Source organism: Mus musculus, chromosome 8, assembly GCF_000001635.26.
Source record: "Mus musculus strain C57BL/6J chromosome 8, GRCm38.p6 C57BL/6J".
NCBI classification, from domain to species: domain Eukaryota; kingdom Metazoa; phylum Chordata; class Mammalia; order Rodentia; family Muridae; genus Mus; species Mus musculus.
In genome coordinates this window covers 119,658,789-119,685,247 of record NC_000074.6, presented here as the reverse complement: position 1 = coordinate 119,685,247, position 26,459 = coordinate 119,658,789, and the positions used below count along the sequence as shown (strand labels likewise).

The 26,459-nt window shown below is 52.1% G+C and overlaps 1 protein-coding gene and 1 long non-coding RNA gene across 4 annotated transcripts in view; one reads left to right on the top strand and one right to left on the bottom strand.

Annotated features, from left to right (window-relative positions):
• Positions 1 to 18,883, bottom strand: part of Wfdc1 (WAP four-disulfide core domain 1) — a 21,656-nt gene extending 2,773 nt beyond the window's left edge. Inside the window, exons 1-5 of the mRNA NM_023395.2 lie at positions 18,588 to 18,883; positions 5,791 to 5,980; positions 5,010 to 5,093; positions 4,076 to 4,216; positions 1,457 to 1,498 (exon numbers count right to left, since the gene is read on the bottom strand). Of these exons, the coding sequence (NP_075884.1) occupies positions 1,457 to 1,498; positions 4,076 to 4,216; positions 5,010 to 5,093; positions 5,791 to 5,980; positions 18,588 to 18,707 (577 nt within the window). The 5' untranslated portion in view covers positions 18,708 to 18,883. The remainder of the gene's footprint in view (positions 1 to 1,456; positions 1,499 to 4,075; positions 4,217 to 5,009; positions 5,094 to 5,790; positions 5,981 to 18,587) is intronic.
• Positions 14,312 to 26,459, top strand: Gm32352. Of its 3 annotated transcripts, none has more exons than XR_388091.3 (4): positions 14,312 to 14,600; positions 20,928 to 21,154; positions 21,303 to 21,392; positions 25,637 to 26,459. It is a non-coding gene; the product is annotated as a predicted gene, 32352 (long non-coding RNA). The 3 variants fall into 3 exon arrangements; XR_388093.3 differs by lacking the exon at positions 14,312 to 14,600 and adding an exon at positions 14,615 to 14,766; XR_388092.3 differs by lacking the exon at positions 14,312 to 14,600 and adding an exon at positions 18,748 to 19,512.

The window sequence follows — 26,459 nt, the reverse complement described above, 5'->3', positions numbered from 1 at the left end:
GTGGATGGATGGATGGATGGATGGATGGATGGATGGATGGATGGGTGGGTAGATGGATGGATGGATGGGTGGATGGGTGGATGGATGGATGGATGGATGGATGGATGGATGGATGGAAAGATAGGTGGGTGGATAGATGGATGGATGGATGGATGGATGGATGGATGGATGGAAAGATAGGTGGGTGGATAGATGGGTGGATAGATGGATGGATGGATGGATGGATGGATGGATGGATGGATGGATGGATGGATGGGTGGGTAGATGGATGGATGGATGGATGGATGGATGGATGGATGGATGGGTGGATGGGTGGATGGATGGATGGATAGTTTGCTGGCTGGGTAGATGGATGGGTGGGTGGATGATTGGATGGTTGGATGAGTGGATGGATGGGTAGATGGATGGATGGATGGATGGATAGATGGATGGATGGGTGGGTAGATGGATGGGTGGATGGATGGATGGATGGATGGATGGAAAGATAGGTGGGTGGGTGGACAGTTGAGTGGCTGGGTGGATGGATGGATGGATGGATAGATGGATGGGTGGGTGGATGGATGGGTGGGTAGATGGATGGATGGATGGATGGATAGATGGATGGATGGGTGGGTAGATGGATGGGTGGATGGATGGATGGATGGATGGATGGAAAGATAGGTGGGTGGGTGGACAGTTGAGTGGCTGGGTGGATGGATGGATGGATGGATAGATGGATGGGTGGGTGGATGGATGGGTGGGTAGATGGATGGATGGATGGATGGATGGATGGATGGATGGATAGATGGGTAGAAAGATAGGTGGGTGGGTGGACAATTGAATGGCTGGGTGGATGGATGGGTGAATGAGAAGATAGGTAGGTTGGTGGATAGATGAGCAGATGGGTGGATATATGGGTAGATGTGCAGCTTAATGAGAAGATAGATGGGTAGGTAAATGGATGGATGGTGGGTGGGTGTATGGAATGATAGGTGGATGAGTGAATAGATGGATGGATGAATGGATGGAAGGATGGGTAGATGGGGGATGGATGAATGGATAGATGGCTGGATAGAAGATAGATGGAAGGATGGGCAAATGGGTGGGTGGGCAGGTGGGTAAAGTGGATGTAAGAATGGATAGGTGGATAAATGGGCGGATGTATGTATGTATGGATTCTTAGATAAATGAACAATCAGAAAGATGGATAACTGATCATCCAATTCCCTGCATGAGGGTAGGAGAGACAACTGTGCCCATCCCCAGACTCTGACAAGAGCGTAAGGACATGACTGCCCTGAGCCCCTCTCCGGCTCACACTCATCATCATGACAGGTCTCGACTTTATTTCTCAAACCTAATTGCCATTTTGTTCTCTCTAGCTCAGCCCTGGTCTTTTGAAATGTATTCAGTCACACATATGCCTTCTCCCCTTTCTTGTGTCTTCTTCAGGGAAAGAGCGCCTTCTTCCTCTCACCTGGATATTCCTTGTGAAGCCTCTGTCGCAGGACCCGCCCTTCTGCGCAACAAGCAAAAAGAGAAAGCTTTTAGGAGCTCAGGGGCTGTGCTAGTCAGTTTCCACTTACAGCTCTGGGCAAATGTTTTGGCCTTAATTTGAGGATCAAAAGAGACCTGAGACCATAGAGTTTGGGAACTGCTGTCTGGACAATAAAGCTCTCTGTCCATTGGCCCAGGAGAGCAGTAAAAAGAAAGACTGTGCCTTAGGGTGGTCTTTAGCCCATAGTTTATTCTGTGTGTGTGTGATATGTGCGCATGCATGTGTGTGTGCGTGCTTGTGTGTGCATTCATGCATGTGTGTGTGCATGAGTGTATGCCTGTATGAGCTTGGAGGCCAGAGAAGACATTAGTATCCTGCTTTTCATTGTCTACTTTGTTCCTTTGAGGTAGGGTCCTTTGAACCTGGCGCTAGATGGGTGACCAGACACACAGCAGCACAGCTGGAATATCACACCTGGCCACACCCAGCATGTTTTTAAAAATGTAGACTCAGGTCCCTATCCTTGCTCCACAAGGGTTCTCACCCATCTCTCTAGCCCTAGCAATAAATTCTCAAATGACCCCAGTAGCTCATTTCTATGGGGGGGGGGAGAATTGTTTTAATAGTGCTGGGCCTCGATGGTGGCCCCAGTTATGTTCCTGAAGCTCTTCCATATTCCTGAGGTTACTCTGAATATGTGGTTTAAAAAAACTATGTCTCTTGTAACAGTGTCTCTCAGTTACCATGACATGTGTTCTTGTACTCTACTGAGAGCTTTGTCCTAAGGGAAGTTGAGGGGCTTTAAGATGTTTCCAAACTCAGATATAATTATCAGCAATTATTTCTAAGTGACAGCCCTGAGGTCAAGACGGGAAGAATTCATTTCCATCTGGGGGTCTGGAGGTGTTCCTGCGGGCGAGGAGGCACGCAGAGCACACTCGGGCATGCACACACAGGTGCCTGTGCAGCTCATGGTTGGGCAGGATCCTGACCTGATGTGCCAGGGCCAGAGGTGGCTCACACTCACTGCAGAGCTGCTGTGTGTCCGGTGAGACATAAGCACCCCACAGACATCGATTCAAGCCTTAGAATCTGCCCATGCAGTAATCAGTACCCCAAAGCCCATTTTACAGATAGAAAAACTGAGACTAAGAAAGTCTAGTGAGAGAGCGAGGGCACCCAGGAAGGAAGCAGCAGGCTGTGAGTGGTTTCTGATGTTCTGGGCTGCAGACTTGTCTCCATTGCATTTCATTCTTGATTTTGGGCATCCGTGGTGTGGTCTTGTTGAAGAGCCCATTCTCCATGCTTAGCTTCCTTAGGAAATGAGTCCATTTGGATTCAGACTCTCTAGAACTTGTCTGAACTGGTCTGAGAAATCATAGAATCAAATGAGCAAGATCAGGAGACCAGAAAGGCCATCCTGGAGCTGGGGTACAGCTCAGCTGGCAGAGTGTTGCCTCAATGCACAAAGCCCTGTGCTCTATCGCCTTGTATATAAACTCAGCATGGTGGCTTATGGTATTATAGGCCTGTAATCCCAGCAGGTGAGGGCAGAAGAATCAGAAGTCTAAGGCCATCCTTAGCTACAATAAGTAGAGGGTCTGGGCCAGCCTGGGCTACATGAGACCTTGTGAGAAAGAGTCAGGGATGGGGGGTTTCCGATGTATGAAGCATCCCTAGGGATGCCAGGGTTTCTCATGGAAGGCATCCCTCTATCCTGCAGCACTAGATGGCTGCCTGCTTCGGGGGTTATATATCTGCAGGTCCACCCCCCTCTCCATCACCTGGTATCTAGGGACTGGCATTGATAAATGGGAAGACGCTACTCCGTGCAGAGCCATGATGGTCTTGTGTGTGTGTGTTAACCTGGCTGTTCCCTATAGAACCTCAATTAGCAGCTTGACCACTCTGCTCTCAGCCCATTTCACACAGGCTGGACCTTGCCATTCACTGCTTTACCCACGACCTCCAGTGACACCTGTTAATGATAACCCACTGCCATCTAAGCAAGGATTCTCAGATAATTCAAACTGTGAGGTTTGTGTCTCTTGGATGGATCACCAGGTAAAGGTGTCTGCAGTGCGCCCCAGCCTGATGATCTGAGTTCCAGTTCCAGAGCCCATGAGAAGCTGAAGGGAGAGGAGGGACTCCCCAAAGTTGGCCACAGAGCACACGTGGGCCTCGGAGCACCTGCTTGCTCTTCCCTCATCATACTCCATACACAATAATAGATTTTAGAAATTCAAGTCTAAGGGGTTAAAGACTGATCTAGAGATGGATACACAAGATCTGGTGTCGCCCAACACCTGTGCCTGCCTGGCTCCACTCCCAGAACTCTGCATGTTTTCCCCTGACCCTATGACAACAGGAAGTGGTCCCATTTTACAGGGGAAGAAACTGAGGCTCAGAGAGGCAAAGAAATCGACCCCAAAGCCACCCAGGTAGCAGACACAGGCAGAGCTGGAGTTACAGGAGGGAGCAGAGCACAGAGGGACAGGAAGTGAGGCTCAAGGACTCTGAGCCAGTCTTGGGTGACAAGGTGTTCTCTGGCAATGGGGTTGGGGCCGGTCCAGGGCAGTTTGGACCAGCAGCGCTCACCTGCTTGCCGGCGTTGCTTAACACACTGTCCATGGTTGGGTATGCCCTGGGCTTCGTCCCCTGGCTGCAGGATATGGCACTCATAGCCTGAGGGACAGAGGAGTGGCTCTGCCCCATCCTCAGTGGTGCTGCAAGTCTCTGCTGTGGAGGGACACAGGCCAGGTCTCAGACAGTACACCCCATCCAGAAAGGCCAGTTTCCACCCCCATCCAGATGCTAGACGGTGCTGTGCCTCTCACACAGCGCACACATGCACACTCTGACATCAAGCCACGTTTATACACACATGTGCACCCAGAGAGGCCACCTCCCATCAGCACGCCTGCACGCGCACACAGTCGCAGCACCCTAAATGCACCATCGTACAGAGAACAACATGTGAATGCGTGTACACTGGCATACCTGAAACACGCACACACAGCTACAGACACATGTGTACGCACTACAACCACCCACAATCAACACCTATATATACACATGCTTTCACACACACGTGCTTATCCACAGACACACATATGTTCATCCACAGCCACAAGAACGGGTGTGTGCATAGTAGCATACCCTGACCAACATGGTCCGCATGAGGGCGTGCAAAGCCACATGCCCAGATGCACAGACACAAGTACACTGTCCCCAGGAAACCTCAGGCCCGTATGTGGTTCCTTTAAGAAACATCCTTCACTTTCTATCCACATAAGGAACCTTTCTCCAGAGGTGGCCACAAGGCCCTTTAAGACTTTAGGGGTCCCAGACCCTCTTCCTTCTCATTCTCTACCCAGGAAGGAGGCCCACTGTCAGGGAAAGCCTCACTCTTTCTCTGCACAAGCTATAGGAACCAGACTGGGCTCCCAGCCAGCATCCTTGTGGCCCATGGACAGTCTAGTGAGAAAGGCTGGTTCTGATCTGGGGACCTGGCATGCCCAGGGGCAGGTACCTTGTAACACTTCCTCAGGACCGTCCAGCAGCCAGCCGTTGCCACCCAGCCATCGTGGTTTGGGCTGCACCAGCCAGTCTAGAACTGACAGAGAACTAGGTGAGAGGGAGGGAGGTCTTCCTGGGGTGGGGTCATGTGACCAGCCCTGGGTGGGGAGAGGTGTGTCATCCCATAGAAGAGGTGAAGATGGCTCCCCACACACTGCCCTATAGGACACACCACAGGCCTGCAGCGTCCGGGACACCCTTATCCTCCTGTCTCCCAACCCCATAGGCCAAGTGCTAAGGCAGAGTATAAGCAGGCTACCAACTGAGCTGTGTCCCACCCTGGATATACAGGTACACATGTATATTGAATTTTATTTTCAGTGTGTGTGTGTGTGTGTGTGTGTGTGTGTGTGTGTGTGTGCATGTGGAAGGTCAGGTGATATCTTAGATGCGTGTTTTCTCTCCTTTGACCGTAGGGAGTTGGTACCCTTAGCCTCTTATCCCTTACTCTTCTATGGGCTGAGCCATCCTATAGGTTGGACTGCCCTTCAAAGGGTGGGATTGTATGGAGGTGACATGGTGTTCCTAAATGGGTACAGTCCATGCTGGGGACTCCGTGCATACAGGTGAGGCAGCTGCACCTAGCAGGAGCTGCCGGGATATCTGAAGCCTGCAGGTGAACACCCAGCCTAGGTAGCGGGTAGCTCAGCACAAATACAGCTCAGCTCTTTCTCTTCCCTAGGTCAGCGTTGGGCCCACCCGACCTCCAACCCCCTGACCCTGGCTCAGCTTACCTGGCGGAGGTGGCACCGCCTCCAGGCAGGCATAGGCACAGCCATTGTAGCAGCAGCGCCTGTGTCGTGGGCACTCAGAGTCAGCCTGGCAGCGTGTGGCCTGACAGGCACCCGGGGGCAGTGTCCTTGGCGGTGGTGGGCAGCGGTCTGCATGGGGCTGCCGGGAGCCTGTCGCTGCAACCTCTTCAGCCTGTGGAACATAGTGAAAGGGCGTTGACCTAGGCTTTCAGCCTGAGCCTCCTCCCTGGGAAAACAGTTATCTAGGCAAAGAGTGGGGAAGGTCTGGGTTTGACTTGCTCTTTCTCTGCGAGTCCTCAAAGAGATGGCTTCAAGAGGGAGGGAGAGAGGAAGGGAGGGAGGGAGGGAGGGAGGGAGGGAGGGAGGGAGGGAGGGAGGAGCGAGCTATAGAAGGAAGGCAGTTTTGGAGTGTGTGCCTGGACAGCAGTCTGCATGCAAAGTATGACCCGCTATGAGACAGCTCTCATCTGTCTTCATATATCTGCATATACATGTATATACATGTAAACAAACATGCAGATACATGTACGTGTACATTTCTATAGGAACATAGTTTTGTTTATGGTACATCCATGTATCGGGATCTCTGAGAATTCATACATCATACACAAGAGAACGTGTTTACACCATCTTGGATACATCTCACAAGTAGAACACTTGATGGCCAGAAGGTGGCGCTGTTCAGGGAGGGTGGCGGAAACTTTAGGGGGGAGGGTGTTGTTGGAGGGAGTACGTCATGGGCCCACCTATGCCTGTGAAGGAGATACTCGGTCCCTTCCTGTCCCCAGCGTCCTCACTGACATGACGTAAGCAACCTTGTCCGACTTCACATTCCCACTGCCAGGATGTTCTGCCTTGCCAAGGCCCATGGCCACGGAGCCAGCCAACTATGGACTGAACCCTCGGACACTGTCATGTTTCCTTCAAGTGATGTGGCAAACACCAGACTGACAGAGCTGGTGTACTGGGCACGTATATATCTGACTTGACATAAAATATAGTAACCTGAAGAGAGGAAACCTTGGTTAAGGGAATGCCTCCACCAGATCGGGCTGTGCTGTGGGCCAGCTCCGTAGAGTGTTTTCTTAACTAGTGATTGATGGAAGAGGGCCCCGCCCAATGTGGGCGGTGCCATCCCTGCACTGGAGGTCCTGGATTCTAAGAGTAAAGCAATCCTGTAAGCAGCACCCCTCCGTGGCCTCTGCAGCAGCTCCTGCCTCCAGGTTCCTGCCCTCGCTGTTTTGGATGATGAACCGTTCCTTGTATGGAACTGTGTGCAAAATAAACCCTTTCCTCTCCAAGTGGCTTTGGTCACGGTATTTCATCGCAGCAGTAGTGACCTTAACTAAGACAGCTGGTGGGGGACTGCAGAGATGGCTCAGCGTTTAAGAGAACCTGCTGCTCTTCCAGAGGTGCTGAGTTCAATTCCCAGCAGCTACACGGTGGCTCACAACCATCTGGAATGGGATTTGATGCCCTCTTCTGGTGTGTCTGAAGACAGCGACAGTGTACTCACATATATAAAATTAATTAATTAATTTTAAAAAAGAAGAAAATTAAAAAAAAAAAAAGATGGATTCGAGGGTAAAGGTGCTGGCTGCCTAGCCTATGATTAGTTTGACCCACACGGTAGACAGAGATCCTGACACAGTTCCTCTCATCTCCACATGTGTGTGTGTGTTATTACGCCCAAAAGTAAATGTTTTTTAAAAATCTGACTATCTACCTGCAAGGAGTGACACGGAGCTGGAGAGATGGCCCAGGGGTTAAGAGCACAGTTCCCAGCATCCTCCTGGCAGCTCACAGCCATCTGTAACTCTAGTTCCAAAGGATATGAGTCCATCTTTTCACCTCTGTGAGTGCCAGCATGTGCAGATATACAAGCAAGATACCCATGCACGTGCATGCACGCACAAACACACACACATATATGTATATGTGTGTGTGTATATACATATATATATATATATTGCACGCCTTTAATCCCAGCACTCAGGAGGCTTGCTGGCAGATCTGTGAGTTCAAGGCCAGCCTGGTTTACAGAGTGAGTTCTGGGACAGCCAAAGCTACACAGAGAAATCCTGTCTCATAACACAAACACACACACACACACACACACACACAGTGACTTAGGCAGTCAGGTCTTGACTATGTATATACATATTAATCAGAACATACGTGTTTAGTGTATGTGTGTATGTGCATCATGTTTGGGGAGGGATGAAGATGGGAAGGCCATGTGTCAAGATAGCAACACTGCTCCACACTTGGAAATAGATTTATGATCTTTCCCAGTTCATTTTTATATACAGGGTTTCATGCATCCCGCCGGCCTTGAACTTGCTGTGGCGTTAGGAATAATCTTGAGCTCATGGTCCTCTCTCACCTCCCAGGTGCTTCCTTCCTAGCTGAAATCACAACTGGACTTCCCTGAGGCTTGTGATGGCCAAGCAAGCTGTTCAAAACGGCTCTGGCTGAGACAGTGCTTGCTGGAGCCAGAACTGTGCTCCGGCAGCAAGCAGCTGTGGACGCTGTGCACCTTCATCATGGGATCTGTGGAATGTTCAAAGCAGCTGAGCTGCATGAGAGAGGTTTAGCCCTGGGGAGGGTCTAACAAGACCTGGGGGTGGTACAAAGACCCTGGTGCCAAACATCTTAGCTTATTTAAAGAAAAAGGGGGGGTTGTTAGCATCAGACGTCCATAGTCAACATTAACGGTGCTTTAGCTGTTTGGGCGAGCTCTGCTTCACTCTGGCCCATCCACAGTCTACTGAGCTGTCTCCTCCAGAATGCTTGAGTAGGAGCCAGCTCTGCCCTGTAGCCATGCACTACTGCTGATGTCCTGCAGAGGGCGTCTGGTCACAGGGAATAAGTCCCGCTCAGGCTTTTTCAGAGTTGTTATCAGAGCAGTCAGTAGCTTTCTGTTTCCTGTCCAAGAGCTGGGGTGCAGGTGTAGTTGGAAGGCTCTCGCCTCCAGCCCGCTTCACCCAGAGAACCTGTCTCTTCTTGCTTGCACAGATTGCTCGTTCAATTTGTGAAAAGTAGGGGGCTCCGTTAGGAAAGAGCTTGCCTTGAACCTGAGTTCAAGTCCCAGTACCCTTAAAAAAAAAAAGTCCAGCCCCATTGAGAAGTGCTTATGTTCCTGGTACTGGGGAGGCAGAGACAAGCCTGCCTCGCTTACTTTGTGAGTTCCCTGTCTCAAAAGACAAGGTGAACAGAGCCCCAGGCATACCCGAGCTTGTCCTCCGGCGTCCATACATACGCCCACACCTGCACCCACACTTGCACTTTGCATGCACTTATAAACAACTCTGTCCCCACCAGGCACCCATACATCTATTCTCACACGCATACACACACCCACCCCCCCATCTATGTATAGTCTATCCATAAACATACAAACATACATACATACATACATACATGCATACATACATGCATTTCTCCCAGAAACACATAACGGGAATAAAGAAATGAACGATAAGAGGAAGAAGATATTGCTAAGTAACTCTTGGTGGATACAGAGAGGAAGGCCCGAGGTTAGCACTCCCCTCAGAGACTCGAGGGAGACCTGTGCGGGGCTTCTGACCCCCTTAGTCTTCAGTCTTTAGCATCCTAATGTTGTTTCCCACATCCATATGCTGTCCCCAGTTGCTTGGAAACTGCTAGCATGGGACGTCACCCCTCACACTCTGCTCCACATTCAGCATCTAGGGGATTAAGTGAACTGTGTCTTGTTCAGCCTCAGCAGCCCTAATCCTGATCCACCGTGACAGCCATGCCAGGCCCCCTTCAGAGGGTGACTGAGAGCCACCGGGTAGGGTCAGGCTTTCTCCACAGTAGGCTCCATGGGCAGACACCGTGGTGCCCAGGGGTCAGCAGGACCCTCCTCTCTGACCTCTCTGGCCCTCCTGTCCCATCAGTTGGTCACGGACAGCCCTAGTGAGGCAGGGTCTGTGGAGAAATCAGTTGTAGATGGGCCACTGCTGTCCCGTGGGAACGCAAGGCTGTTTCTCAGGATGGAGACAGCAGATAGGCACCTTAGACCCCTTCTTGACAAGAAATCGTTACTGGTGACTGGGATCTCAGGGGCCCCGGTTAAAGGGTTTTGAAGAGCACTCTGTGTCCTGCAAAAGGACGCTTAGAAACACTCTCAACAAAGGGTGCTTCCTGAGATCTGAGAAACTCAAAGAAACACAGGGTGTACCCTGCAGCCCTTCCCAGCTCAGGTTAAAAGGCTTGGCAGCCCCAAGGGCCAGGCTAGGACTGGCTCCCTCAGCCCCTCCCCCTCCCTTCTCCCCTCCTGTCTTCCTTGTGCACCTACCCTCATGCCCTTGTTGTCCCCTGCCAGCCATCTACCACCTGCCTAGCTGGTCACTTGTGTACTCTCTACCCACACACAGTGCCCCATCCAGCCTTTTCCCTGATAGATGTACATGTGCATGTGTGTGCACATGTGTGTCTGTGTGTGCATGCATCTGTGTATGTATATGTGGGCCTGTATCTGCCTATATGTCTGTGTGTATGTTTGTGTGTCTATCTGTTTCTGTGTGACCCCACACTCTATAGACAAGACAGGGCCAGCCCATATTCCAGAGCCACCGTATTCCAGAGGCTGCCATGATGCCACCGATATCTATGACACACATCAGCCCTGCCCTTCACCCAGGCTGTCCCCTCCACTTGATGCTTTGCATATCCTTGGTACTTGAACCAAGGAGCAAAGTCTACCTTTAAGCAGACTCAAGAGAGACAGGTCAAGGCAGAGTTGAGATTAAGGGCTCAGGTTTAAGAATCAGACCAGTATAGGGTTGAACCTTGGGTCAGTGGGATTGATTCTATAGGGAAATTTGAACCTCTGTCTTCTTCCCCTGCAAACAGCCATAGTTGCTGTGGTTATGGTAAAGCCTTGCGGGTGGGGTGCCCATGCCAGGACCCACAGTGCTCCACTCCAGTCAGTACTGATCACTGCTGCCTCTATTGTGCCTGGCTCTGCAGCTTCCGGGGCCTCCCTTCCCATCTCTGTAACATGCAGTCAAACACATCCACTCCCTCATTCCTCCCTGCCTCTCCCACACACATCACTCACAGGGAGTCATTGGCTGGGCGCTCCCAACACTGTGAGCTGTGGTGTGATGCTAAGAAGCCTGCAGGGACGGTGAGATGGCTCCATGGTTAGAGTACTAGCTGCTCTGACAGCGGACCAGGGTTCAACTCCCAGCACCCACGTGGTGGCTCACACGTGTTTGGGACTCCAGTTGCAGGGGAACTGATGCCCTCTACTGGCTTCTATAGGCACTGCATGCATGTGGTGCACAGGCATGCATATAGGCAAAACATCCATAGACACAAAAACAAACAACATCTTAAAAAAGAAAAGAAAGCCAGGCAGTGGTGGCGCACGCCTTTAATCCCAGCACTTGGGAGGCAGAGGCAGGCGGATTTCTGAGTTCGAGGCCAGCCTGGTCTACAAAGTGAGTTCCAGGACAGCCAGGACTATACAGAGAAACCCTGCCTAGAGAAAAAAAGGAAGGAACTAAGGAAGGGAAGGGAAGGGAAGGGAAGGGAAGGGAAGGGAAGGGAAGGGAAGGGAAGGGAAGGGAAGGGAAAATGTGTTCCTGGTCCCAGGAGTGCTGGCCTAGTGGGCACAGAGGATGTTCAGAGACAGAACAGCATTTAGTGGAAACATGACAACCTCTCTATGGCAGGGCTCTTAGGTGATGTGGGGGAGGGGCACTGGGAACAGGCGCCTAGCACCGAGACAGACTTCCTCCCTTGTACCACTCTCTGACAACTGCTATGTGGCCTTGTCTCTCTCAGCTAGGTTCTCTTGCTGGCCCTGTCACACAGTGTGGAACCTGAGGCACATGGCAGGAAGTCCCAGGCTCAGAACTTGAGCCACCTGGTTTCATGGTTGAGGTCTGAAGCAATACTTGTCAGCTCTTACCCTACTCAGGCGCCTGCAACATACTCCTCTGAGGGTGTTATTAGCCCACTTTGCAGATGAGGACAAAGTCACAGGACTAGCTCTCCAGAGACAGAGGCAAATTGGCTCTCTCTGACTCCTCCAGAGCCTTTCTGTCCTGGAGCCTGGCCCTAAGGGCCCCTCCTTGCACACTCCCCAGCTTCCATTATCCTGGGGAACAGCCCCAGTTCAGGGCAAAACTATCTGCCACCCTCACCCAGGTACATTCTAGAAACAGCTCATTCCGACGCTGCCTGTGGCCATAGCCCACCCTTCTCTCCAGCCTACATTGCCACGGGAAAAGACATAAGAGCACAGCCAACCCCTCACAGAAGCCAGCCAGGCTGACAACATTCTTCATGACGCACCCTGTGATGTCTGCCCTGGCTTTACACCCCTACTAGGGACTTTATCTTAAGTGTGACCCCTGAACACCTGTCTGACGGATCCTCTGGGTACTGCTCAGACATCTCTCTTCCTCGTGCCAGACCTGAGTAGAGCAATCCTTCTAAGTTCCTCCACCTGGTGGCTGTTCTCCTCCTCAGAGAGAGAGTCTGACACCGGTGTAGATCCACAAAGCCCCGTTTCGTTTTGGTTGCTGCATCTACAGCACATGGGTCAAGGATTCATCTTCACTGGGCATGGGAGGGGAGGGTCCGCAGGTTCAAGTTCATTGTCCTAGAACAGCCAGAGAAGGCTGGATGGGTGAGTAAAGGGACATCTGCAGTTCAGAATGTCACATGGGCCTTGGGGGAAGGACGAGAACCAGCCATGTCCACAAATCTGCCACAAGTGGCCACACACAGATCATGTGCAGGGTGGATCCACCACACATACAAGGAAACCCAGAGATGGAGTCCTTCGGTGGTTGCTGGGAGAATGGAAGCCAGTGCTTACTGGGTAAGGGTCTCCTTTGTGGGGAGGGAAGGAAGTGCTTTGGGAGCAGAGAGACAGACAGGCAGACAGACACACACACACACACATATAGTTACACATAGAGATCTATACAGTTACACACAAATACACACAGATACACACACAAAACACAGAGACAGAGTCATAGACACACACAGAGACAGACACACACAGATATATACATACAGATATACACCCAGAGAGATACCAATAACACAGACACACAGATATACACAGAGAGACAGACAACACACACACGAAACAGACAGACACCGAGACACACACAGAGACAGACAGGCAGACATACAATGAGACAGATAGACAGGCAGGCAGGCAGAAACACACACACACTTACACACAGATATACACAGAGAGACAGACAGACAGACACACAGATACACTCACAGACAACACACACAAAAAACACACAGAAACAGACAGACACAGAGACACACAATGAGACAGATAGACAGGCAGGCAGGCAGGCAGAAACACACACGCACTTACACACAGATATACACACAAAACACAGACAGTTATACACAGAGAGACAGACAGACACACACACAGATAGACACACACAGATACACTCACAGACAACATACACACAAAACACAGACACAGAAACAGACAGACACAGAGACACACACAGACACAGACACACACATACATAGACACACACACACATACACACCAATGTTTTATCTTGGGCTAGGGTTGCAGCCGAGTGGGTAGAATGCTTTCCTGGAATGCATAGGGATCAGGGTTCAATCCCCAGCCCGTGGTGCACACGCCTACAACCCCAGCACTCAGGATGTAGAGACAGGAAGATGGGATGTTTAAGGCCATCCTCACCTACAGATTGAGTCCAGCCTGGGCTATATGACATCTTGGATTTTTTTTTAATTAAAAAGGTAAAATTGGTAAAATTTCTATAAAAAGTCTTAAGTCATACACAATTCAACTCAATTTAAACATTTTTAAGCAATATGAATAAAAATAAATACTTGTGCTGAGCGGTGGTGGCACACGAGTTTAATCCTAGCACTTGGGAGGCAGAGACAGGTGGATTTCTGAGTTTGAGGCTAGCCTGGTCTACAAAGTGAGTTCCAGGACAGCCAGGGCTATACAGAGAAACCCTGTCTCGAAAAAAACCAAAAAACCAAAAAGCAAAAACAAAAACAAAAAAACCTTGTACTGTGGGCGGGGCTCAGGAAAAAGTGTTGGTTCACACGGACAAGTGGTGTGTGGAGGACTGCATGTGGACTGCCCTCAAGCATCCAGCTCTGAACTGTCTGGATTCTTCTGAGGGTAAATATCAGAAAGAACTGGGGAGCGACCCCTCCATCTGAAGAGCTAGCACCCCACCTGTGAAGCTGCCCTCACCCCACATCTCCCTGACATTCACCACGCCTTCATTCCACAGGAAAGCTTTGCCCTTCTTTGGAATGTTCTAGAGACTTCATGGCTAGACCAATAAAAATGTCCTCCAGGACTGGTGTGCCTGGTGGAGAAAGAAAGCCAGCTTTCCTTCCAAGCCCCACTTGCCCTTCCTCTGGAATTTGGACGTCAGAAATCTAAAAATAGGCATCTCCCTGGCCCGCAGGGCTGGGGTTCCGTGTGAGGATGCGCCAGCCCTCCACGGCAGGTCACGGGGACAGAACTCAGGAGAGGCTTGGGCCCTTCCCAGGGGAGCTCGGAAGAGCAGAAACTTCAGCTCGGGCAGTGTTGCCATCAAGTGCTCATAGGAAGCCCCTCTAGACCTTTCTGAGCTCGCCTCTGCCCTGGGGAATGTAGACACCCTCTGCCTGCGCCTATGCACTTCAGGCTCTCAGTCAGATCCGAGTCTGGCCCAGTTCCAGACATGAGCAGACCCACGCCTGATATGACGCAAGGGAGACCCACCCCTAGGGTAAGCCCTCTGCATCTTTTGTCTCCTATGAAAGCAGCTGGTGAGAAAGTAAACAAATCTTGCTGATAAGAACAACGGGAGCAAAGAATACAAAGATATCACGGAAGCAAGTGTGGGAGGTGGGGCTCTAGGAGAGAGGAGAGGCCCAGATGACGCACCCATGCAGGTAGGGGAGGTTCTACAGTAATGGGCTGGGAGGGGGGTCATCACCCACAGCTGCTATGGGCCCCACCCATAATATCTATGACATACATTCAAACACATGTACATGAGTGTGTGCTTGCATGCATGCACATACACACACATACACATGTATACACACACATACACACACACACATGTATACACATGCATACACACGCATACACACACACAGGCCCCACCAATAATATCTATGTGTACATCCCTACACATACATTCAAACACATGTACATGTGGTGCATGAGTGCACACACACACATACACACATACACACATACACAACACATACACACATACACAACACATACACACATACACACATACACAACACATACACACATACACAACACATACACACATACACACATACACAACACATACACACATACGCCTGGTCTTTATCTGTGTATAGATGTTTTGCCTACACGTATGTCTGAAACACAGTGTTCCTGATGCCTGCAGACGTCAGAGGTGTCAGGTTCACGTGGAGTACCTGCTGCTGTGTCTATACTGCCGAGGAGGGAAGCTCAGACAGATGTCAACCCTAGGCGTTCTTCGGGGTCTCACTTGGAAAGACATGGTTGGCGTTCCTGTCTGACCCCTACTGGGAGTCGCTCAAATGAACCCGCCTTGATCTGGGAAAACTCCAGTCCCCAATACAAGCTGCTCCCTTGAAGGAGCTCAGAGGCGGGATGGACCATGGAAGGGAGGTAGGCAGCATAGCCCAGCAGGTTTTAATCATTGTCTCACTTCTGTGGCCAGGGCTGTCCATCCTAGTGTGGCTGAGTCCAGGCCACCAGCACAAGGACAGGAGAAATAAACAGTATGGCCTCGTGACCCACCCCAAGTCCACAGATAAAGATCTCAGGGGCAGTAATAAACCAGCCAAGTCCTCAGTGCTATGTCTGTGCAGAGCGCCCCCTCCCGGCCGGGAGCTAGCGGGCACTCTAGCCGAACACCTAAGCCGACCAACCGGCAGAGGGAGAGGTTTGTTTGGGCTCAGGATTTCCGAGGGCTCCCTCTGGATGTCAGCTCACTGCTTTTGGAGAACATCTCGGAGAGGGGATGAGGGAGCGGAGCCAGGAAGTGGGGAGACAGCAGAGAGGAAGGGGCGGGTACAGATCCCTTCAAAAGCTTGCCCCCAGCAAGTTATTTCTTCTACCAGGCCCCACCCCCTCATGTTCTCAGGGTAACCTGGTCTCATCTTGACTCTCCATCCAGATGTTAGGGGACTAACGCATCCAGTCCCAGGACTGTGACCTGTCAATCACCTTCCTCAGGCCCCTCCTCTCAACACTACCATGTTAGGGACCAGATCTTCATCAACACATGTGTCTTTAGAGAATATTTCAGACCAGAAATAATAATAATGGATAATGAATTATCCATTGTAGACATACTGGATTTAACTTTTAACTGTGATTCTGAAAAAACAAAACAAAACAAACAAACAAAAAACAACAACAAAACTGCTTCCCTTAAGGCTAAGCCTGCTCCCGGATACCTGCAGAAGGGGTCCCCAGGCCACAGCCATCAAGAGCTCAGCACCAAGTTGTGTGAGGGGGTCGAGGCTGTGGCCATATCTTGCCTCAGTGCATGTGGGCTGCCATCTCTTCTGGCTACCCAGTTAAAGGTCCCTCTGAGGCCCAGAGAGGACGGCGAGTGGCCCAAGGCTGCACAGCAATTAAGAGGCAGATGCACAAGGACCCATAAAACTCTTGAGTCACACACAGCCTGGCCTTCCCCAGGGCGGGGCATGTCCCCCAACACACACACACACACTCTTTCTTTCCTCTGGCACGCACAGCAGCAGTCTGAACACCAGGGAGGGGCCAATTCTGCAGATAATGCAAAGCCCGGGGATTGTGTCCCATGGCAGCACGAGGTACAAAGAACCTGGACCTGGGAAAAGCAGCAAAGTCCCTTTCCTTGCAGCCTGCCCTTTCCCGCTGGCCTGCGCCGCCCCACCCCCACCCCTCTCATCTCTAGTTAGACTCTGGCGTTGGAGCCTTCAAAGGATGTCCTTCTTTCTCTGGATTCTTAATCCTTAGCCTCCCTTCAGGACAACCACCTCTTCCAGGAAGCCTTTGGTGATTCCATGTCCCACGTGAAGTCTGACTCCTCCTCCCGTGGCTCCCTGTCTCTTCCCTAGAGCATCCAGCCAGGGTGTTCATCTTGAACCCAGATCAGCCTCAGTTCACATTGGTTTCCCACCTCCCTGCTTCCTGATCTGGCAAACTCATATTCACCCTTCAAAGCCCCAGGCCAAATGTCTCCAACCTTAGAAGGCTCTCCCTGCAGCTCCAGGGCAGGGCTGAACATGCTGCTCATCACATTTGTGTTCCTGCATTCATGAGAGTGCTCCTGGTGCTGACTCCGATGGCAGGAACCTGCCAGGGTCTACAGCAGCCCCGGGGAACCAGAATTCCTCCCAGGAGGCATGGGCTGGCATTGGACTAGAAGCCTGTGAGACACACTGGCTACTCTGAGTGCTGAGTGCTTTCTGTGTCTGCACAAGTGTACAGTGTCCCTGCAGGCATGCTGCCTCCCTGACTGGAGACCCCCCCACCCCCGGAGGGTGCCCACCTTACACCCACCCCAACGCTTCCCTCATTATCTGTCTCCCCACTGCTCAAAAGCTAACACACCCTGGCTTCCTTCCTCTCATTCACTCTCTGCTGTCCACACTGCTGTGTAGACACCCCAGGAGGGGAACCGGCAGACAAGTCTCCCATCCAGGACAGTGTCATCAAAACACCAACACCAGGGATGGGGGAGATGTCCCCCAGTGGATAATATGCCCTCTGAGTAGGTCTGAGGCTCAAGTTCCAATACCCAGAATGGATGTAAAAGCTGGCAGAAGTGGCAGCCACTTGTGGCCCACGGGCTCGGGAGGGAGGTGGGATGCCCGGGCCAAGCTGTCCAGGTAGACTAGCCCTAGGGAACTCTGAGTTCAGTGGGAGACCGTCTGTCAGTAAAGGAAATCAAATGAACAAGGTAGATGGCTGATACCAATTGCCAGCCTCCACAGGCCCAAGCACACACGAGTATGTGCCCACATAAGCACTGCACACATCTGTAAACACATACACATGCGTGTCACACACCACATCAACTCCCCCCCCCCCCACATATTTACTGAGAGGAATGCATCACTCTGTCTTCCACAGAGCACATTGTTGGTGTCCAGAGAGGTCAGACAACTTGCTTGAAGTCACACAGCCAAAGACAAGCCCAACTTAGGACTCAGCCATAGGGTCCCACTGTGCCTGCCCCCCCTCCCCCCGTTGACATTCTGCTCAGAACCTTCCTAGGTATCGATGTCATTTGTCCCCAGGCAGCCTGACTCACCCTCGAGGGGGAGAGCGGGTCTCCTCATCCTGTACCTGCAGGGGGTCATATAGATTTTTGCCCAGCCTGCTTCCCACTAAGTGTCTCTTGCCCGAATGAGGCACTGTGGCCAGGCTTCAGACACTGGAGGGGACCAAATGCTCACGTCTGTGCCCTCAGACCCTTTCATTAGACTCTGCTTTCCAGGAAGAAGCAGAGATGCTTTCCCTTAAGCTTCAAAGGCAAGATCTCCACATGGGGGGTGGACCTGTTTCTTGCCTCCCTGCTGGCAGCAATGGGCTCTCAGGAAGGCAGAGCCTTGTCTGCCCACCACCCGCTACAGCTCCAATACAGGAGATTCCCACCACGATAAGAAACCATAGACAGCATCTAGGGACTTCTGTCCCCTGGGCCACCTCCCATCACAGAGGCCCCTCCACCCCTCCTGGCACTTACTCGGGACTTCTCGGCCAGCCTGGCCGGCAGCATTGCCTCCCAAGTGCCCTGGGCAGAACTGGAGCCCAGTAGCAACAGGAAACTCAGAGCCCGAAGGACTTTTCTGCCGCAGTTACCCATCCCGAGGCTGGTGGCAGGGTTTCCTTCTGCACGAGTGACCTCCTCCGCAGGCCGGGGAGAGGAGGCAAGAGGGGTTAAGAGGGAGGAGGGACCATAGCCTGGGTGGGGCCTGAGAGAGCAACAGAACTTTGCCTGCTGCAGCCTTGGTCCTCCACACAGGGTCCCTGGGATCTTGTGCCCTCAGCCAGCACCTGTGCCCTGGGTAGTGGTTGGTTCTCCAGGTTATTTTTAGTCCACCCTGTGGCTCCAGTGACTAGAGTGACTGTAAGCTGGGCAGCTCAGATGCCGGGCAGAGGGAGGAAGGGGCACCAGCCAAGACGTGGCCGGGAGGGACCTGCCACTCCCCTGTAACTATTGAGCTGCTGTGGCGGCCTCCTCGGCCTCCAGTTAGGATGGGCTGTGCTGCTCTCAGCGCTGCCTGTGACTGTCTGCCCCAGGAACTGGGTTTGGGGGTGCTATAGGGAGGGGACAGGGGGCCGCAGGAGCCTGTGGCCCTGGTGTGGGGAAGCAGACCCCTCCCTTGTCTCTGAGTCCCTGCTTTGATGTGACTCTGGGGGAGAGTGGCATTGCACAGGAAAGCATCCTCTGCACTGAGGGTTGCTGCGGGAACCAAGCACCTTGCCTGTCCCCAACAGGTTGTCCCCAACAGCATGCAGAGGTGGCTGCTGTGTGGATCCCCATTTTTCTTAAAGGGGGACACAGAGATGGAAAGAGGTTTCACGCTTGCTCTCACATCAGACAACAGTGTGAGGTGGAGCAGCTAGCTCAGGCCCAGAGGATGGTATGAACGGCTCCACTGGAGAAGGTGGGATTGGCTTTCCCTGCAGCCCCAGTGGTATTTGCCGAGGGGGCTCCGAGGCACACCCTGTGAGGCTGGGTGGCACGGGCAGAATGGGCACCCAGGAAGGTAGGTCTGTCTTCCCACCCACCACCAGGAGCACCCGGGTCCTGGGGCTCTGACAGCAGTTCCCAGCCCCCATGCTCGTCTCCACATGTGCCTACATTACATTCTTGGACAGCAGGCTCTTGGCCCAGTTCCTGGGTCTCTCCGTGGGTGGCCTGGCTTCTGCCTGAGCTGGGCTGATGGTCTGTGAAGCCCTTCTGACCTCCCTCTGCCTTCACTGCACCAGGTCTCCTAGTTCCCCACCAGGAAGGCTCTTCTGCCTGGCAGGGCCCTAGCACGGCCTTGGATTTCTGCCGGGACTGCTTTCCCAGTATGGCTCCTGATAGAGGCTCTCATGTGGTGGCCACCATTGGGTGCATCTGTACTGATTGGAGCGCTGAGCCCCACCCCTGCCTCCCACCCCTCCTCTTCTGAACTAGACAGTCTGCTCTACCTGGTGGATTGTTCTTGTTCTTGTAGCACCCCCCCCCCCGCCATGCTCCATCCCTGGAGTCACAGATTCATAAGACTGTGCTCATGCGCAGTAGGTGAATACAGTTGACCATGTTGTGCCTGATGTAGGATCATCTGGGGTCCCCGTCCTACATTTTGGTACTTGTGGCATCTAACACGTAGTCATAGGATCACTAAACATGCGCCATGTAGCAGCTCTGAGTGAGGACTGTTTACGTGTAAAGCAGACATCATGTACAGAACACACACATGCGTTGGTGGAGGTCAGAGGTCAACCTCCCTCACATTCCTCAGGCACCGACCATTCTCTTTGGTTTCCTCAGATACTTTCTCACTGGCTGAGACTTCTCTAAGATGGCTGGGCTGGCCGGCCAGTGAACATGAGGGACCCTTCTGTCTTGGTCTCCTCAGAGCTGGGGTTACAGACACACACTCCCACACCTGCCTTTTTGTGTGTGTCCTGGGGAATCAGGCTCAGGTCTCTGCCTGCGTGGGAAGTGTTTCACCAACCAAGCCAATCACTTCAACTCCCACAGTGACCCCAAAGAACTCTCAAAATTGGTAGAAAGCAGGGGTGTGTCCTTGACATCTGACCGTGCATGCATTGAAAACTGCTCCTGGATCAAACGGAACCATGAGGGTATCTGACATCCTCTCCCCGCATTTCCTTGTTTGGTCACACGGCTACTAGGACATTCAGTCATTGCTCTGTGACATCTGATGAACCCCTGATACTTGCCTATCTCACTGGGAAGCCGCCCATGTGGCTCCATCCTCCACATCAGGCCCCTAGTTTGGAACTCTAAGAGACAGAATGCACTCAGTAGTTTCTAATGACAAGCTGTCTGTGTGTATCCACCCAGCATTTGGAAATTAAAGAGGAGCAAAGCAAAGCTTTGGGATCCCTCTCTACCCACCGGCAACATCTGGAGTTGAACCCTGGCGTGGTGAGGAAGCTGACACGGGTCACCATAAGCTGCTTAACACATGAGCATTTACCACACTGAGGAGAGAAGGTCGGAACCCTGCCGGAGACAAAGACATGGGTCTGCATCTCCTCCAGCTGCTCCCAGAACCTGGCCTGGACCCAGTGAGTATTTGTTGCTGATGGGGTAAGCTTAATCTTCTTAACTGCCAAGATTCTTCCTCATCCTCGGATTTAGTGAGGGATGGCCCCCCAAACTAGTTCTGCAGTCTAAAGTCCCAAGATGTGACTAAGTCAACATTCTCTCCCCTAGATAACACTGAAGGTCCATGCATACATTAGGCGCTTGGGTTGAGATGCCAGGAGCCTCCGAAATGTGACACACAGTCAACTCTTCACCGTGGTAAGTTACAAAAGGACCCTGCAGAGTCTTCGGGACAAGAAGGGCAACCGCTCAGGGTACTGAGCCACACTGGGTACTTTGTGTGGAAGGAAAATGGCCCAAGAAACAAACAGAACAAATCCGCCTGGGGAGCCAGCACCTCTTTTGATCAGGGACTTGACGTGGCCTCAGGATGACAGCCACCGGATGCTCCCAGCAGGGCCCTAGGTCCCACCATGAGGTCAGGTCCAGCCCTCTTCCCAGTTTCCTGCCGAGACTCAGAACTCGAGGTCCCACCTTCAGAGGGCCTTTCCAGTTTATGTGACCCAGGCAACCTGAACTTTCCCCCAGCCCAGTGGGATGTCCTCCTGCGAAGTCTCCGACCGTTGGCATGCCTTCCCGAAGACTGTGAATCCTGGAGAATGTCTCTCTGCCAAGGGCTTCCCTCCCTCAGGGGAGAGAGAGAGAGAGAGAGAGAGAGAGAGAAATAGAAACTTTAAAATGTAAAGAGTGCTGTGCCTGGGGACTCGGAGTCAGGAAGCAGAGGACACACTAAGGGTCACTAAGGGTCACCATCCTCCAGGGACACAGGACAGTTTAAGTCTATTGATCAGACCAGATAAAAGTGTACTGACTCTTAACTTATACTGTCGTGTGAATGACTTCCAGTAGAGAGAAACAGAATTGTGTAGAAGACTCAGAGTCCATTCATTCATTCATTCATTCATTCCTTTGAATATCTACCCAAGTCAGGCCTAAGAACACCAAAGGAGAGGACCCAAGCCCCACCTCTGCACCTCCAGGGCTTACTACCAAGAAAAGGAGTCAGATTGTTAACCTGGTGTTCTGATAAATATGGATGGCAGGCACCATCCTAAGGACGTGGGCAATGGCCTCCCGTCTATCAACCCTACGCTGCTTACTGGTTAACACCTGGCTGCTTTAAGAAAATCACTGACTTAAAGCTAGGCATGGTATCTTAGTCAGGGTTTCTGTTCCTACACAAACATGATGACAAGAAGCAAGTTGGGGAGGAAAGGGTTTATCCAGCTTACACTTTTCCACACTGCTGTTCATCACCAAAGGAAGTCAGGACTGGAACTCAAGCAGGTCAGGAAGCAGGAGCTGATGCAGAGGCCATGGAGGGATGTTACTCACTGGCTTGCTTCCCCTGGCTTGTTCAGCTTGCTTTCTTATAGAACCCAAGACTGCCAGCCCAGAGATGGCACCACCCACAAGGGGCTCTCCCCTACTGATCACTAATTGAGAAAATGCCTTACAGCTGGATCTCATGGAGGCATTTCCTCAACGGAAGCTCCTTTCTCTGTGATAACTCCAGCCTGTGTCTAGTTGACACACAAAACCAGTCAGTACACCTGGTGGCACACAGCTGCAGCCTCCTGGAGGCTGAGGCAGGAGGGTTACAAGTTAAAGCTATAGGATGACATTGTGTCACAAAGGGAGAGCGCTATTTCCTCTCATTACTGTAGTAGCCACGTTAGGTGGGCGCTCACAGTGTCTCCAACTTGCAGAGGACGCTGAGGGTCAGAGAGAGCAAGATTGGAACCAGGACACAGCAGAGAGGCAGAGCCTGTGCTTAGAACTGCTGTGCTATGACCACAGGAGGTCAAGACACTTGAGGAGATGTTGGAGCTGACACCAGAAGCCCCAGGAGATTAGTAGGGGCTGAGCTTGGGGAGACAGGCTGAGACCTAGGTCCATTTCAATGGCCCAGAGCATGGGGAGGTCAGAGAGGATGCAGGCAGAGGCCCATAGCCCTGGCTGGGTGCCCCCAAGTGGATGGGCGGTGCCATACAGAGCCATTGTTTGGCCAGATCGAGGCTGGCTTGCTGCTGTGAGGTTTTCCTGTATTAAACATGCGCTGACAACATTTTCCCCGCTGGTGCATTGACACCAAGACCAGATTTAACTCAGGCTACGTCACGTTCTCTTTTATTTTAAAAATTAATTGTTTTTCAGATAGTGTCTCATGCAGCCCCAACTGGGCTTGCAGCCCCTCAATAGCTGAGGATGACATTGAATGTTTTTTAAATTTATTTTTGGAAAGGGGGACCGTGGCATGGTTCAGAAGGCACACATGGGTCCCATGTCTCAGGTCGTCAAACTTGGCAGGGAGCACTTTTCTCTACCGAGCCATCTTACCAGCCCTGGAATCCTCCTGCCTTTACCGCCTGGGTACTGAGATTACAGATGGCACCATGTCTAGTTTATATCACATAGCCCTAGTCCCTATCCTTCACATATGAAGAGACATTCAAACATGTTAACAGCTGTCTGTTGGGAACTTGAGCCTTGTGTCTAATCATGTTGCTGTGTGACTTCCGGCTTGTCCCTAACTCTGAGCTAAGAACAGAAAGACTGAGCTCTGAGATATCAGCCCCATGATGGAGCCATGCCTAACCACTGTGGCTCCCTTGCTGTGTTTGGCAAAGGTGGTGGTGGGGGGAGCGGGGCAGAGCCTCCTCAGTTGCACAAGGTACCGCCCCACTGGCTCCGCCCCCGGCTGGGAATGGAAACAGTTGTTGCCCTGGGCAACCTTGTCCTCCAAGAGTCAGGCCCTGGCTGCCAGGCTGGCCGGCTGGCCGGCTGCTGACCTCCCCTTAGCGTCTTCCTACTGATGGTTCACTGTCCTCTCAGGCAGGGAGCTTCCGGCTTCCTCCTCAGCCTGCAGCAACCTGCCCCTCCCTCCTGATGGCCCAGACTGACCCATCCGGGACCTGACTGTGGGAACCAGTCCCAGGATCAGCTCTGGGCCCTTGCCTCAGAGATTGTTACAAAGAGAGAGAACCCCCCTCCCTCCCACACACACTCAGCCAAGGGAAAGGGACACCCCAAGGCCAAAAGCGCTGAAGTCCCTTGGTTAGGTTGGTCTGGCTGGACCCTTGGCCAACCCCCCCACACCCTACCCCCACTGCATTCTCAGGCCTCAGCCGTGCCCTGCCTTCCTGGACTCCCCCAAACCGAGTGAGTGACCCAGCCTTGTGTACATTTCCCTCTGGAAGCGAATTTGAGCTAAACCACAGGTCGGCAGCCTCTCTAACAGTGTTGTTCGGCCCCTCTCCCACCCTGGCAATACTTCAGTGACCCCCATGCAGGAGAGGCTGAGACTATACCACATCTGGGTCCACACTGAGCCTGTGGCATCAGAATCCCAGTGATAGCAGAGCTGTGAACCTGAGTGTGGTTGTACACTCACATCATCCAGAGCCTTGGCAGGCAGATGTGAGCAGATCTCTATGAGTTGGAGAGCCAGCCTGGTCTGCAGAGTGAGTTCCAAGACAGTCAGGGCTACATATTGGACTTTGTCTCACACAAAGAGAAGTGTGGCCTCTCCTCACCTGCAACGCTGGCTCTCATGTCCCTCCACGCTCCCTGCCTCACCCCCACTCATCATCTGTCCCCATGGTCTGTCCCATGCTGGAGAATTAGTACTTGATTCAGGGATGTTGGGAGGTGGTGGCTCCTTTAAGAGGCGGGGCCTGACAGGCCTATAGGTCTCTGCTCCTATGGGAGGGTTAAAGATGCTCTTAATGGTAGTTCTTGTGGGATGCTGACTCAGTTCTCCCAAGAGCTGCTTGTCTGAAGAACACACCTGACCTCTGCATCACCTGTCTTCCATTGGGTTCTCTCCTACACACCACCACGGGGACACACAGTTCTCTCTGTGTATCCCTGACTGACCTCTATGACTCTATGAGACACAGTGTGACTCTCTATGTAGACCAGGCTAGCAACTCACAGAGTTCTGCCTGCGTCTGCCTCCCCAGTGCTGGGACTAAGGCATGCACCACCACTACCTAGCTTTAGGACTGGTTTTGTTGTTGTTGTTGTTGTTTTTCGAGACAGGGTTTCTCTGTGTAGCCCTGGCTGTCCTGGAACTCACTCTGTAGACCAGGCTGGCCTTGAACTCAGAAATCCACCTGCCTCTGCCTCCCAAGTTTCTTATCCATAGAGTTCTTTCCTTGAAGAGGAACCTCTGAGGTACCACAAACAAGCTTACTGCTGGAGCAGGGCGTGAGGAGATATCACCCATCCTGGGGCCTTGCTTACACAGAGGCCATGAGGAGGCTGAGCTGAATGAAGGCCGGCCGGGGTCACTCGGGGTCATTACCCATCATGGCAGTATTTCCAGGGAAGCTTCTCTGAGACGAGGCACAGTTATGTTGAAATTCCTAGGTAGAAGACAGCAGGAGACAGAAATCAGGACACACAGTGTGACATCCTTTCCCTTCCTGTGTCCACAGCGTTCCTAATCCCACCTGACTGAGAAGAGTGACCAGCGGACCTAAGGCTCTCTTCTGGCCTACATAGACGCCTGCTCTCACATGCAAAAAAAAGCCCACCCCTACATGTCTAAACACAAATAAAATCATTTATAAACAATATAAATAAAATAAACAAAACTAAAATCTTTGTAAATGACACCCCCACACCCTTTTGCAATCATCTGTTTCCTATTCTTGTCCCCTCCCCCACCCCCAAGTCCTTCCCTCAGCCCCAGGCTCCACTGAGCTTCACACTCAGCCTCCTCTTCAAGAGGCCTCTGAGCAGATTTGAAGATGGAGTTCAGCTGGGACTGCATTACCCACCCAGACGTTGTGTCCTGGAGCCAGCCTGGCCTGTGGGGAGAAGGCTCTCTCCAGTGCCGGGAGGAGTGTCCACACCCTGGTCCCCACGGACCATGCAGGGATCCTCTGGAGGCACCTGGAACAGTTTCTTACGCACAGGACAGGTTCCCAAGCAGCGCAGGGTCAGTGGGCACTGTGACTTTGTGTATGCCGTTCTCCCTGCCCCAAACACCCTTGTCAGTTACTAAGTCCCACTCAGGTGATTGAGCCTGGGTCATCTCCATTCTGGGGAAAGAATCAGGAGGCAGCTTAGTGGAGCTGAGTCCATGACTCTTACAGTTTGTATAAGCTTGGCCCAGGGAGTGGCTCTATTAGAAGGTGTGGCCCTTTCGGAGTAGGTGTGTCACTGTGGGTGTGGGTTTAAGACCCTCATCCTAGCTGCCTGGAAGTCAGTCTTCTGCTAGCAGCCTTCAGATGTAGATGTAGAACTCTCAGCTCC